Source organism: Alosa alosa, chromosome 4 (genome assembly GCF_017589495.1).
Source record: "Alosa alosa isolate M-15738 ecotype Scorff River chromosome 4, AALO_Geno_1.1, whole genome shotgun sequence".
Taxonomy (NCBI): domain Eukaryota; kingdom Metazoa; phylum Chordata; class Actinopteri; order Clupeiformes; family Clupeidae; genus Alosa; species Alosa alosa.
Genome location: NC_063192.1, coordinates 15,407,968 through 15,421,061, shown reverse-complemented (window position 1 = coordinate 15,421,061; position 13,094 = coordinate 15,407,968). Strand labels below are relative to the sequence as shown.

The following is a 13,094-nucleotide window of genomic DNA, read 5'->3' as shown; positions in this document are numbered from 1 at the left end:
TGTGTGTGTGTGTGAGCTAGAGACAGCTGAAGAAGAGCCGTTATGGAAGACAGATATGTGGAGTAACAGTAGGAGACTGATGTCGAGGATGGGTGCATGTTGATGGATATGAGAGAGAGAGAGAGAGAGAGAGAGAGAGAGAGAGAGAGAGAGAGAGAGAGAGAGAGAGAGAGAGAGAGAGAGAGAGAGAGAGAGAGAGAGGGGGGGAGGAAGAGAGTAAGAGCAGACACAGAGACAGTGGGAAGAAATAAATCAAGATGTAGTAGGTACAGTCTGCTTCTGCTGAAAAAATTTTGATACTTGAGCTCTATGGATCATAAAATTATACTGCTTCCATCCATGCTCCTGAGAGAATGTGTTGATTGGTTTTCACAGTGTATGGCTTGCTTTGAGTCACTTCGTTTCGCATTTACAGACATAGGACTACATATGGACACCAGAGGTTCTTTTGACAGCACACATACAACGGACATCTAGAATGAGTAATGGGTTACAGTCGAAGACTGCAACTTTAAAGGAAAAATGAGGGCAAAAAAGGGGGAAAGGGGCACCTCGTTGGAGATTTTGCGGCCCGGTTTCTCCCGGAGCCGGACTCGCACTGGACTGTGCACCTCATCCGATGAGGTGGCCGAGACCTGGTCGCTCTCTCCGTCAGAGCCAATCTTCACGTCCTCATGGACGATCTCTGCACACACACACACACAGAGCCATTTACACACAGACAGACAAAAACACAGTCTAATTATAGCTCACAGTAGCCATCATGCCCCATCTTGCAGTCACTAATCCTCTTGCCCTGGAGCCGTAAGTCTGTCAGGTGCCAGTCTGCGACACAGGAAGGGAAACTGCACACAAATCCTTCCTCCTTAAACAGTTCTTCAGGCCTCACTCCCAGTGTTAAACATATCCTATATCCAACCAGAGGCAATGTAGAATAACACATCAAGCTTTTATCTTATTTGATTTAATCTTTTTTAAATGTTACTGTTACATGTTACTTTTAAACCCCATTTGTCCAATTCAGTATCGGTACAGTCTGGGTTACTGGCTTGACTTTTGACCGCTGTGACTGGGCTGATGCGGTGACTCCAGGATGAGGGCTTCCCAGTGAATAGTACTAGACAGCAGGCTATTTCCCAGAGGTCAGCGGTGGTTAAGAGGCTAGCTCCCCAACTTGTTCACAAACCATTTTTCAGCACAGTGCCTTTATCTGATGTCTGCTTAAATCTGAGCTAGTTTCTCATTTCCCCACTCACATACAACATTACACCTGGTAGCTATGGGACACGCTCATGGACACACACACACACGTCGGGATCTCTCTGATAGACAAAGAAGACATCTTAGCAAACATACACACAAATACAACCTCAAACACAAACAAACTATGCCTTTTTTTTTTAGAGCAGTGTTTTTCAACCTTTTTTGTGCCACGGCACACTTTTGACATTTAAAATGTCCCACGGCACACTAACATCCTGTGTGAAGAAAAAATAAACATACCATAGCGTAAAATTTCAAATAATACAGATATGGCCTTATTATGGCTTCTATGCAAGACCTGCTCAATAAAACAAGCGCCCTCTGTTTCATCTGTAGGTGACTATATCTAATTTAATTGTTGTTATGAACTGGATATGTGATGATTCTGTGAATACTGGATATGGGGCCCCCGTTGTACAATGCCTGCATACCACAAATAGTGCAACCATACAATCAATGAGAGCATGCGGTTATAAATTCGATGATAAATTGATGCAACAGTTGCTTTTCTGGACCAGTGAGTGACATTTGGGTAATTTTCTGCAGCACACCTGATGATCGCTCACGGCACACTAGTGTGCCCCGGCACAGTGGTAGAAAAACACTGTTTTAGAGCATAGAGAGGTAATCCAAATCTCACTTACTCGTGCTTAATGATAAAAGTGATCATCAGCCTCTCGTCTCTTTCCTGTTTCTCCTCTACATCACACACACTTTCCTCACAGGCACATACACTCACAGGCATTCGCTCATATACATGGGTTCACACTCCTTCTATCCATCTGTACAACATCCATTCACAAGCACACACACACAAACTCACTGTTGTGTGCACTACCGCTTTCCATATCTATTAGCAGACAGATACAGACACACACTCCATTTATCCATCTCTACAGGACACACACCGACACCCTCCCCGTGCTTTGGTGCGTGGTCTGTTCTAGATCGCCCCGTGTGTGTGTGTGTGTGCGTGTGTGTGTGTGTGTTGTACCGAGGCGCGTGGCGTGGTTGAGATAGGAGCTGAGGCTGCGGCCCAGGCTGCGCGGCCTGCGCAGGGCGCTGCTGTACGACTGCAGTAGTGAGTGCATGCTGAGGGAGCCGCCGGCCGAGCGCCCGGAGCCCCGCAGGCCGCCAACGCTCCCCCCGCCAACGCCCCCACTGCCAACACCCCCGCCGCCGCCACCACCACCACTGCCCCGCACTGGCATGGCCTCTGGGAGAGAGAGGGAGGAGGAAGGAGGAGGAGGAGGGCACGCAAGGGAAGAGAGAGGACAGAGGGAGAGGAAGAGAGGGGGATGGGAATGAGGATACGGACGGGGGATGGAAATGGAGAGCCAGGAGCAAGACCAGAGAAAGAGAGGGAGAGGGAGAGGGGGGTGCATTGAGACCGAGAGAGAAAGGAAGGGGGAGGGGAGGAGAGGAGAGAGGAAAAGAAAGTGGGAATAAATGGGAGGAAGCGGGATATAAAAGAAAAAATGAGTGGATTAAAAGAGAGGACGCGAGGGTGGAGGGACAAAGAGATGGGAGAAGAGGATAGGATGGAGATAAATAAAAGAAGGGAATACAGGAGGGGAGAAGCAGAATGATACACAGAGCCAAACGGGTAAAGTGAGAGGAGGGAAACAGATTGGCAAAGGCAAGGGGGGACGTTTCAGTAGAATTGTTAGGTATTAGAGTGATTAGAAGGATGAGAGCGGAGGGTATGGGTATGATATAGAATAGAAAATGGAGGAAGAGGAAGGGAGAAGAAGGAAGAAAGGAGGGAGGGAGGGTTATCAGGGAAGGAAAAAACACACAGAGAAAGCAAGTTCAAAATCAAAAAACACAAACAAGAGAAGAACCAAACCAATTAAATAGGGTAACAGATTATTAGCCACATGCATTTTTTTTAATAGAGTAATTAACACTTAGACCAACAGAAGTTCAAAGACGGGGAGGGAAAAAAAGGTTGATTAGCAAGGAACATCTTCACCGTTAATAGTCAGGAATGCCAATAGCAGGGCCTTCGGGAAGGAGAGGACTCCTGCTGCCCGGGTGTGGACGATCAATAACCTAATCACTCTCCAGAGTTCATTATCCTGACCCTGTGAGGCTCTCATGGAAACGTGACTGTACTTCATTGCCTCCTGTCCACTGCCTCGTGTGCTGTCTACATAGTCGCACTTGGGAATGGGTGGAAGCTACTCAGCGCATGAACTATGGTATGAGACTGGGCATATGTCACGTACATGTGGGATAAATCCATAAACCTTTCTCCGCTGACCAGGCTAACATGAATATGCTGGAGCGGTTTTATTGAAGTTTGTTGAGGAGGCGGAATAAAGAAACATGAAGTGATTAGAGAAGAGAGAGAGGTAGTCAGTATCGAGATCGAGGAAGAGGAGGAGGAAGGAGACATGCTTGTAAAATAAAACATGCTTTAAAAAAAATATATATAAGTAAGCAAGCAGGAAAGATTAGCTTTGCCATCGCTCCACCCTACCCTGAGACGTATGCGCCTGTGTCCAACAGCCAGTAGAATCCTCAGGAAGACCCATCCAGAGCTTTTAAGGTTACTGTATTTATGTATGTATGTGTGCATGTGTGTGTGTGTGTGTGTAGGTACGTGTGTATATGTGTGCAAAACTCCTGCCTGAGGAGTAAGAACCTAGATTATTGGTATGTTGAACCTAAAGCCAGAGGTACATTCATTTTCAGCAAACATAGGAAAACATTCATGCCAATTGCCTTGTCGCTCATCATTTTTGTTTACAGTGTAAACCGAACAATTTGAAATGTTTACACCAAACAAAATTATAATTTAGAAGTTCAAAGCAAATCCCGTCTGCCACAAACATTTGCCTCTTTTTGCCAACGTTGAATCTGGCTCCTCTGGCTTTGGACTCAACATGCTGCTAATCTTGCTTCGTAGCATTCCCACTCTGATGTCTTGTGTGCCCTGCATCACTCAGTCTCAGAGAGGCCCCGGGGTGAACCGCATTACATGAACTGGTGGTTCTTCCTCTTTTACCAGCGGTTCTTCAAGACCTCCCTGCATTAGCATCCGGCTCCTTGACAGAGTGGCTTTCTAGTTCTGCTGCGAGGATAACAGGCCTCTTGGGGAAAGTGCATAATGGAATTCCCGACATCTTCCTTAAGTAGATAGTGCTGTATATAACAGGGCTAAGAACGAAGAAGCTGCTCACTTTCCTCGGGCCAACTGAAATTTATGAGGCCGCAATCAGAGCCTCGTTGAAAATGGAAGGTTAACACCGGGGGAGCGCGTGAGGAATTTATTAACGTCGACATTCAAATAACTCTCCGGAGACTCCTTCCATCTTCCTCCGCCGCAACTCGCCGTCGCTGGGTCGCGTCTCTGACAGCGATGCTGACGCCTCGTGGGGGAGGCCGGCGAAACGCAGCAAAGCTCGAGCATAGGAGGGGCTGTTTCGGCATAAATGACCGATCCCGCCAGTGACGCATGCCTGACTAAACCCTTTGCGGCTTCGTGAGTGGTAATTGTGCACCTCCCACCCGTCTCTGTAACCCCATCTGCGTTTTTAGTGACGGTCTGGTGGATGTGAAACAACACGGCTGCCATCAAGCTGGGGTCCAACAAGGTGAAAAGGCAATCAGAGATTCTTCTGTGCCTTTGCCTGCTGAATAACCCAAACAGTTGAAGCCCGGCGCTATGCTGCTTGCTGGTGGCATAGCCTACAGCGGTGAAACGCCAAGTGCTAGGTTAGCTCAAAATGCCCGCAAGCCTATTTGCAACTGAAGTTTCAGCGCACAGCTTCCAGGCTTCCATGTGTCAGTTCACCGTCTGCGCTCGCGCTTGCACTATGGGTTACAGGCGTCTCGGCCTACAACTACCATGTGTTAGATAAGCCAAAAAGTACCATGATCAGCCTGCTGATGAATCAAAATGCACAACAATTCATATAACTACAATCATTTAACACTGGAGCATAACTATGCTGTTTCAAAGTGATGTATGAACATCAGACTGATTGGTTGATCATTTACTCTTCCAGAAACTAGGCAAAACCTTGTTTGTGTCCAGCTCCTAGCTCTGGGTTTTACTGTACCGGAGTCGCTGTGTGCGTTGTCCTGGGAGCTGATGGTCTCGCTCAGGGACTTGTCGCTGCTGTTGCCCCCCCTCAGTGTCAGGGACAGCTGCCGTTTGATCTTCCTCATGCGGTCCATCAGCGGCGGCAGGGGGGGGCGTGATGCAGAGGGAGGAGGGGCAGCCACTGTTCAATCAGCCTGCCTGGCACACACAGGAAAAACAAGAACACAAATAGTTATGCAGCCAATATACACACGCATAAACACACACACACACACACGCACGCACGCACGCACGAACGAACGAAGGTGGGGACACAGGGATGTGACACAGGAGAGTGAAGGGTTGGGCAGAGGCACTTGGAGGAAAAAACAAAAGCCTGAAGCCAGAGCGGCGGCTCAGGCAGCCTGCAGTGGACTCCGACAGGGAAAAAAACAAACACTCACTCACTCACTGCACCAGAGATGCGCATACACACCAAAATACACAGATACACAAGGGCATTCACAAGAGACACGCAAAGACACACAGGCACGACTGCTTCATCCCAGACACACACACTTGCGCAAACAAAGGCACAGAAAGCAAACACACAAAAGCAGAAGTTCTTAACGGTGGCTCCCTTGGGACACACAGCAAACTGTGAACCATCATTGCGGACACAAACATGCCATAATACACCGACATCAACCTTTACCCAACCCCGAACATCAGCAGATCAAGGGTGCTTTGATTGAGCTGGTATGGTGACAATCTACAGTAAAAGGCTTTAAAAGTAAACCACCGTATGTGCCCTTTACAGTATGTGGACAACTATCAGCCAGATGGCATTTACGGATATAGCCTACATGCCGGTTTAAATCATAAACATGTTCTCCCAATCATCACCAAGAGGGGAAGAAAAGAGAGGGAGCAAGGAGAGTGTGATAGAGAGATAGTGAGAGAGAGAGATAGAGATAGAGAGAGAGAGGAGTGAGGTGAACGAGAGAGCATGCTATCCAGTGAGTTTGTAGCGCTTAGAGGCATCTTGTCGAGTGACTGATAGCTTTCACAATAAATACATCACTCAGCCAACGGCACTTACACTCAGCGCGCAGACCAGAGGATTAATGGCTGTGCCCGCTGTCATTTCACATCCTTTTTTTTTATTATCGTTCTATTCCTACTAATAGACAGAGACCCAATGGAAAAAATGACAGCATATTTTTTTTCTGTTACAGAATCAAGGGATTCCTCCTCAGAGTGCCAATGCAGCTCTGCTCCGCTGGCAAATGGGAAGTCGGCAATCAAATTTCTCGATAGCCCAGAATATTATTGCCACAAAACAACTCCCAACATACCAAAGCTGGGGACGAAAGAGGACAACTGGTTAGATAACAGTTCCACAAACAAACCACCAGCCGGTCTGGAAGGGGCCTGGGAGAAACTCGGGGACAGTTCTCCAGACGTGCCAAGCAGCCAGAAGGCTTGTGTTTTCTCCTCTGCAACTAATCACTTGCCTTGGCACATGCAGAACAACCGAAGCCACCCAGAATCCGGTTTCAAATCTGCACTCTCAGACCTCTCCCGCTTAGGGCACTGACCTACTAAAAGTCCCTGTTGAATCCCCCCCCCCCCCCCCCCTCCCCCTTTTTACTGGACCAATGATGAGGGCTTAGAGCATTTTTTAAAAACACTCAGTCAGACAGAGAGAAAAGGGGAAGAGTGCAAGAGACAGAGAGAGAGAGGAAGAGAGAGAGCAGATGATGATATCTGTTGCTCTGATGCTCGAGAGAGGGAAATGAGATCTGTAACACACAAACAGATGCCCACATGCCGACGGCAGCGAGCCACTTCACTGTTGCAACCGCATGAATTCAGACTTGAACTGCACTCTCTCCACTCCTCGCTGATGGAGGACTTGAGTGTTGCGTTACGTTGCGGCCAGGCCCGGGTGCTGCAGTGTATATGAAAGCATCTTTACACTCCAGACCGGTAGACACTCCCTGATATGTATACATCTTCCCTCTGCTGACAATGTATAGGGGAGGGTGGGAGAATAAAGTGACATTAATCCGAGTAAAAGCATCATAAAAAGCAGGCAATGGGGTGCTGCCAGGCTTCTTATTCAGTATTCTGCTGCAGTGTGTGCACTCTGCATCGCCTCTTCCACCTTTCCTGCTCTGTGGGCTTGCCATTACAAAATGCAGCCGTAGGAAACATTTTAGTTTTTTAGTGGGGGCTGGGGGACATATGATCCGCACCCTCATAAAAACAGAAGAGGCGCATCACTTCAGGTTACTGTCAATGCAAACAATCCAGGGGATGACAAGATTAATGTTACAAATAGTTTGGATTGCTAGGATGGTGCTAGCGGAGTTCGTGCTGCCCCCCTGGCCGAGGGAGCAAGCGGTCAAACAGAGGGGGAAACCTAGACCTGAAACCCAAGAGGACAACCATTTTAAGTGCTGTCCTTTTTTTCCTTCTAACTATCTGCTTGGATTCGGGTGGCTTTCGTTCTGTGGACACACACACACATACAGTTTTAGTTAAGGGCCTTGGAGTCACAAACTGCCCAGTCCACATTCTCATGGACGAATGCAACAGGGAGAGCCTGACTCTTGTGTCCTGTCAACACATCACAGATGCTCTGATAATTAAAGGGTCACCAATCAGTTTGTGGATGAAAGACGTCACGTAAATAAATACAAAATCACGTCTCCAGTATGTTAGAAAGGGACATTTTTACCATCAAATTTTCTCAATGACACTGGTGTAATTAAGGTACATGCAAATGTTAGTGACATTAGAGAAAAAAAAAAAGACATGGCCTGGAAAAAACAGCAACGATCACAGCATGGCCTGTAAGACAGCTAAATGGGCATTTGGTTCGGCAAGCTGTGATTATAGGGTTGCTTTGGATAATTGGCCTTTTGAGATGCATTTCCCTTGGATTAGTCTGATGCTCACAGACTTTCATTTTGCTCAATTTTTTGCTAAATGACTCTATGGACGCTATCCGCATTTCAGGTTTACTAAACTGGTTCAATCGGTCTGGATAAAGATTATAGTATGGTAAGTCATACTCCCCCTTGAAGGTGTGCACGTCTCCATTCTCAGGAGCTTTGTCACAGCAGATCAAATGGGCATTTGATGTTCGGCAAGCTGTTCCAACACAAGATTATAAGGGTTGCTGAGCTTCTTGGATAATAAGGGGTGGCAAACCTGTGCTTACCACAGCCACAGTGACTCATTTCTTGACTTCTGGGGACTTGCACGTTGATGACACCTTTCTCAGATGCATTTCCCTTGTCTGATACAAAATCCCTTATATCTCAAATATTTCTATTCTCAGTAGGAAAACTCATACAGATAATAATAAATCAACAAAAACACGATGTCTGATGCTCACAGACAACATCTTCATCTGGTGAGACTCCTGCTGCTCGCCACCAAAAAAGACTTCTTCAAAATAAGAGAATTTTTACGGGACATCTTCACCATAAACCTTTGTCTTGGTATGAAACCTTCGGCGTTGACAATATTCACGCGGATAGCGGAAAACCATGTACAATTCCCAAATTCGACGGAAAGACGGGAGTTACCATAAAAAGTGCTAATCCATTATATTACCGTGACTAGCCTAAATCACTCTGTAAATATTTACCGGTGACGAGAGACTGGAGGAGCACGGGCACAGCCATCACCAAGTATGAACTTGTATTTTGCATTACACTGTAACGTTATCACTTGCTTTATAAGTAATTGCGTTGTTATTACGTACAAGTAGAGAATTCACTTGGTAATGTTAGCTGTTTAGCTCACAAGTTAATCTTGCGACTTAATCTAGCAAGCTAGCTAACTAACTAGCAGCAGAGCTATAGTTAGCTGTATTACCGACGCGTATGGCCCTTTCGGGTGCACTCGGTCCACTCCATAGCTTGTCAATTGCTTCTAAAATGCATAGGAATGTAGAATAATTACTCATGCTACGCCTAACAGATGAACGGACAAACCGCATCCAGTTTATTTCGTTAACCCAGGGCGAAATATAGGGTCTAACGTTATCATCGGAATCCTTATCCCAAACCGAACAAGGCGACATCTGAGGAGATTCCCAAGTCAGAGGTGGTTAGCGAGCTAGCGCGGTGCAATCTTTTGACATCAATGGAGCTAGCACGACAGTAACGCTGAAGTCTCCGGCTAGTTGGTGAGTCACATTTAATGTTTTATTTCGACCTGACACTCTTTAAATGGTCATGAAATGCCTCTAACGCAATACTTCAGACATAGGAAAATGTCCGCCAGCTAATTTACTGGACAGATTTGGCTGATTGCTTACCCTAGGACGCGGGATCCTCTATGCCCTTGTAATCTTAACAATAATATCCCAAAGCCAGTGCGCTCTCCCAGTAGTCCTCGGCCATGATTCTACTGGCGCGGGTGGTGTACCGATTCCCCTCCGTCTGACAGCATGTCCCGGGTCGCGTTCTCCAAAATTGTTAAAACGTTACAGCAGCTGTTCCCTTCTTTGCCAAATCCGGAGTGGAGGGATAGTCAAGCAGCTGCGAATAGACTCAGGAGTCACTCACTCCGACTGATTGGAGAGGTGGAGATAAGTTAATTACGCGTTCGCTGAAACAATGACAAGAGTATACAGTTGCAGACTGCAGATTCAGATATTTGTTTTTAATGTTCCTTCTACTTGTGTTTGGAAAAGTGTAGCTTCCACGTAATCGCTTATTTAAATACATAACCCCCCCACGCCCCCCCTCATAAACTAAAACGGGCATAAAGTGGACTGACCCAAATTCCATTCAACCAACTCAGACTGTACCAATGATCCCGAATGCTCAGGGGAGTGAGAAAGCAGGTATAAGAACAAAAGTGATGCGTTTCTCTGCGAATCCGCTTGTGAGGAGTGGAAAAACATGTCACAATAAACTATTCTCTGTGTATGTAATAACATATTTAGTAATTCTACATATGAAGTACTAATGATCATAGAGCAGGCTATTTATCCAGCAGGCTATTTATCCAGCATTTAACCTTTAACTCTGCTTGGAAAGAAATTTGGTAGCCATGTGGTTGGAATTCTCATTCATGTCAGACATTGTCTGACACTGCTATAGCCAATAAATAGCCTAATATCCGTCTATTCGTACTGATTTCAGATGTAGGCCTAACAACTAGATAAGAAAAAATATTATTCTGGTAATCTGAAGGGACTGAAGGGGAAAGTCCTTCACTGGCATCTAATTCCCACACAGCTGTCTCACTCAGAAGAGGACTACATCAGAGGTTTGATCACACATTCTTTCTCTCTCACTCTTTCTCTCTCACTCTCTCTCTCACTCTTTCTCTCTCTCTCTCTCACTCTCTCTGTTCTCTCTCAGTGTTACTACTGATTATGTGTTACAGCTCTGGATGTACATTCAGATTTGCCCAGCTATTTTAACATACCACAGATAACTAAGGGGGAAACATAACCTGGAAAGCCCTACTGCCCTGGAGGACTTTAGGCCATGCTGGGCAGTAAAGGCTCAGAATGAGTCATAACTGTGGCATGCCCATGAGCCCCCCAGCAGCAAAGGCGTGGAAAAGCATATTGCGTGTAGCCAAACTTGTACTAAGATAATGATTGTGTGGCCCATATTCCACACAACATCGTAATTTTGTCATTATGTGTCTCATTTTACACGCAGCAATCAACCATTTTAATTATTGATCTCCATTGTATTATGTTTCACAAAGTGAACGCTGGAGACTGTTCAGTCAGCATGTAGAACATTTTACCTGAAGTAACTAACAAGCACTGATAAGCCTCTCTCAGCTGGACTTAGATGAAACCTTAGCCCCTCGGCCGTAGGCAGGCAATGTGTGTCTGACCTTGCCTTAATAATGTATTGTGGCCCCTATTTGAATATAAAGTACCCCATTGAGCCACAAGTAGCCACTGTTTAGTCAAAGGAAAACTGATTGTGCCTGATAAATGCAGCAATAAACGCTGGGATTGAACAAAGCCTGTGACGTATCACTGAAAATCAAGATATGGTTTGTAAGCTTTTGAAAACTTTCAATAGTAAATAATATTTTTTTCCATAAATAAACATACAAGTAGACACTTTAGGCCATAAGTCTCTTCTCATCAACAAGCACATGATCTGAAACAGCTGTGCATGTAGCTACTCTTGATGATATCACCGGATATATTGACTTAACCACTGCCACAAAGACTTGAAGGGTAGGTGTAGTTCATGTTCAATGGATACGACCATAGCCAGAGGGTAAAGGCTAAGTTAAAATCAATAGTTGGTTGATGCAGTATTAACGTTCCCTTCAAAGAAAAATAGTGCAGCATTAGCCACATATAATTGCCAGCGATGAACAGAGGCACTCAGTGAGCAGGAGAATGTGGGTGGGTGATGGAGATTGTAGATGGCAGATAGGAAAGACCAAGGGGAGAGCCTGTGTCCTTTTGGCCCCTTTGCAGAAGCTAACATCAATAATAGTAAAAATTGGTTTTCTAAGGACCGGCAGGAAATATTTAGAGACGTTTTATCTTCAAAACAGCATATTTCACCACACTAAAAACATTCATTATACATTGGCCTGTGGTAGCTCTATATGTCACTCCTTTATTTGTATGGCTGACATGTGTCCATGTGATGTTATCCCTGCGTGCAGCACACCAGATAGCTCAGCATGTCTGAAAAACGTGCAAGGGTTTTCCTTTGTTAGCTTTATGTGTATGTTCCAGTGAAAAAGGGGGAGGGGCAGAGAGAGAGACAGAAAGCGCGAGAGAGAGATAGATGTGGCAAGAGGGATGAGAAGAGGGTAGAAGAAAGAAAGAGAGGGATTACTGCACGATTGGCTAAAGAGGGATTTAAAACTCAGCCCATTTGGCCTGAGCTCAGCTCTTCTCCCTAGCAGTGTGTTCATGGCTGCTTATAGGGGTGCATGAGTCTATATGCCAGTCTGAGAGGGTGTACATGCGTGTGTGTGTCCACCCATGATGTGTGGTTGAGGGACATTTGTCTCTGCATGAGCCTGGTGAACCTCTAGCAGCAGTGCACATTTCTTTCAGTGGAAAGCACTAAGGCAAAGGGACAGAACAAAAGAGAGTGGAAGAGTGTGTTTGTGAGAGAGAGTGAGAGACGGAGAGCGAGAGGAGGGAGGGAGGGAGGGAGGGAGGAGACAGAGGTGAAGACTAAATGCTCTCGTGTGCAGAGAGTCTCTGAGTAGGAGGGCAACGAAGGAGAGAAGGGGAAATAGGAATCATCTGTGAACGCGTGGAGACAGCTGCAGCAGGAAGTAAGATGTGGCGCTGAAAATCCTTCTGTTTTGCATGATCTTCTAGCAGCTCTTTTGTAAACGTCTCTTCGAGGAAATGTAACAGCTGTAAAACAGTCAGTGTGTGTTGTGTGTTGTGCACGTGCTTACTTTCCTGAACCAGTGCTTCAGCAACTCTTAATCACCACCATGTTTTCTATACCAACACGAGCAGGGCAGATCTTTAATTCATCATGTAGTGTAGAAATTGCTCACAACTCTCGTCTGTTTACAACTAATTAATATGTTTTCCGGAGATTGACAATCTGAACTACATGCGAGAACTTGTGTTTTAATTCATATCATTCAACAAACAACTACTTCATTTGATGTGCACAAACTCTGCATTAAATATTTAGTGCATCTGTAACACAGGGGTAATTCTGCAGCAGATACTCAAGCGTTTCTGTGTGGAGTTTTATTTTGTAGCACCATGCTGAGCCGTTATTAATATGTATGTGCCAGTGCT

At 45.8% G+C, this 13,094-nt stretch overlaps 2 protein-coding genes across 8 annotated transcripts in view; one reads left to right on the top strand and one right to left on the bottom strand.

Annotated features, from left to right (window-relative positions):
* cdk16 (cyclin-dependent kinase 16) overlaps positions 1 to 9,979 on the bottom strand; it is a 25,373-nt gene extending 15,394 nt beyond the window's left edge. The window contains exons 1-4 of one of the 3 annotated variants that reach the window (XM_048240997.1): positions 9,636 to 9,979; positions 5,334 to 5,515; positions 2,258 to 2,479; positions 552 to 685 (exon numbers count right to left, since the gene is read on the bottom strand). In XM_048240997.1, coding sequence (XP_048096954.1) covers positions 552 to 685; positions 2,258 to 2,479; positions 5,334 to 5,451 — 474 coding nt within the window. In that variant the 5' untranslated portion in view covers positions 5,452 to 5,515; positions 9,636 to 9,979. The remainder of the gene's footprint in view (positions 1 to 551; positions 686 to 2,257; positions 2,480 to 5,333; positions 5,516 to 9,635) is intronic. The other 2 variants (XM_048240998.1, XM_048240999.1) reach the window with 2 other exon arrangements.
* Positions 8,982 to 13,094, top strand: part of comta (catechol-O-methyltransferase a) — a 21,024-nt gene continuing 16,911 nt past the window's right edge. Inside the window, exon 1 of one of the 5 annotated variants that reach the window (XM_048241007.1) lies at positions 8,982 to 9,003. The gene's annotated coding sequence lies outside the window, so the exon portion shown is untranslated. Of the gene's footprint in view, positions 9,004 to 9,217; positions 9,504 to 10,467; positions 10,595 to 12,489; positions 12,608 to 13,094 lie in introns of those variants that run through there. The other 4 variants (XM_048241005.1, XM_048241006.1, XM_048241004.1 and 1 more) reach the window with 4 other exon arrangements.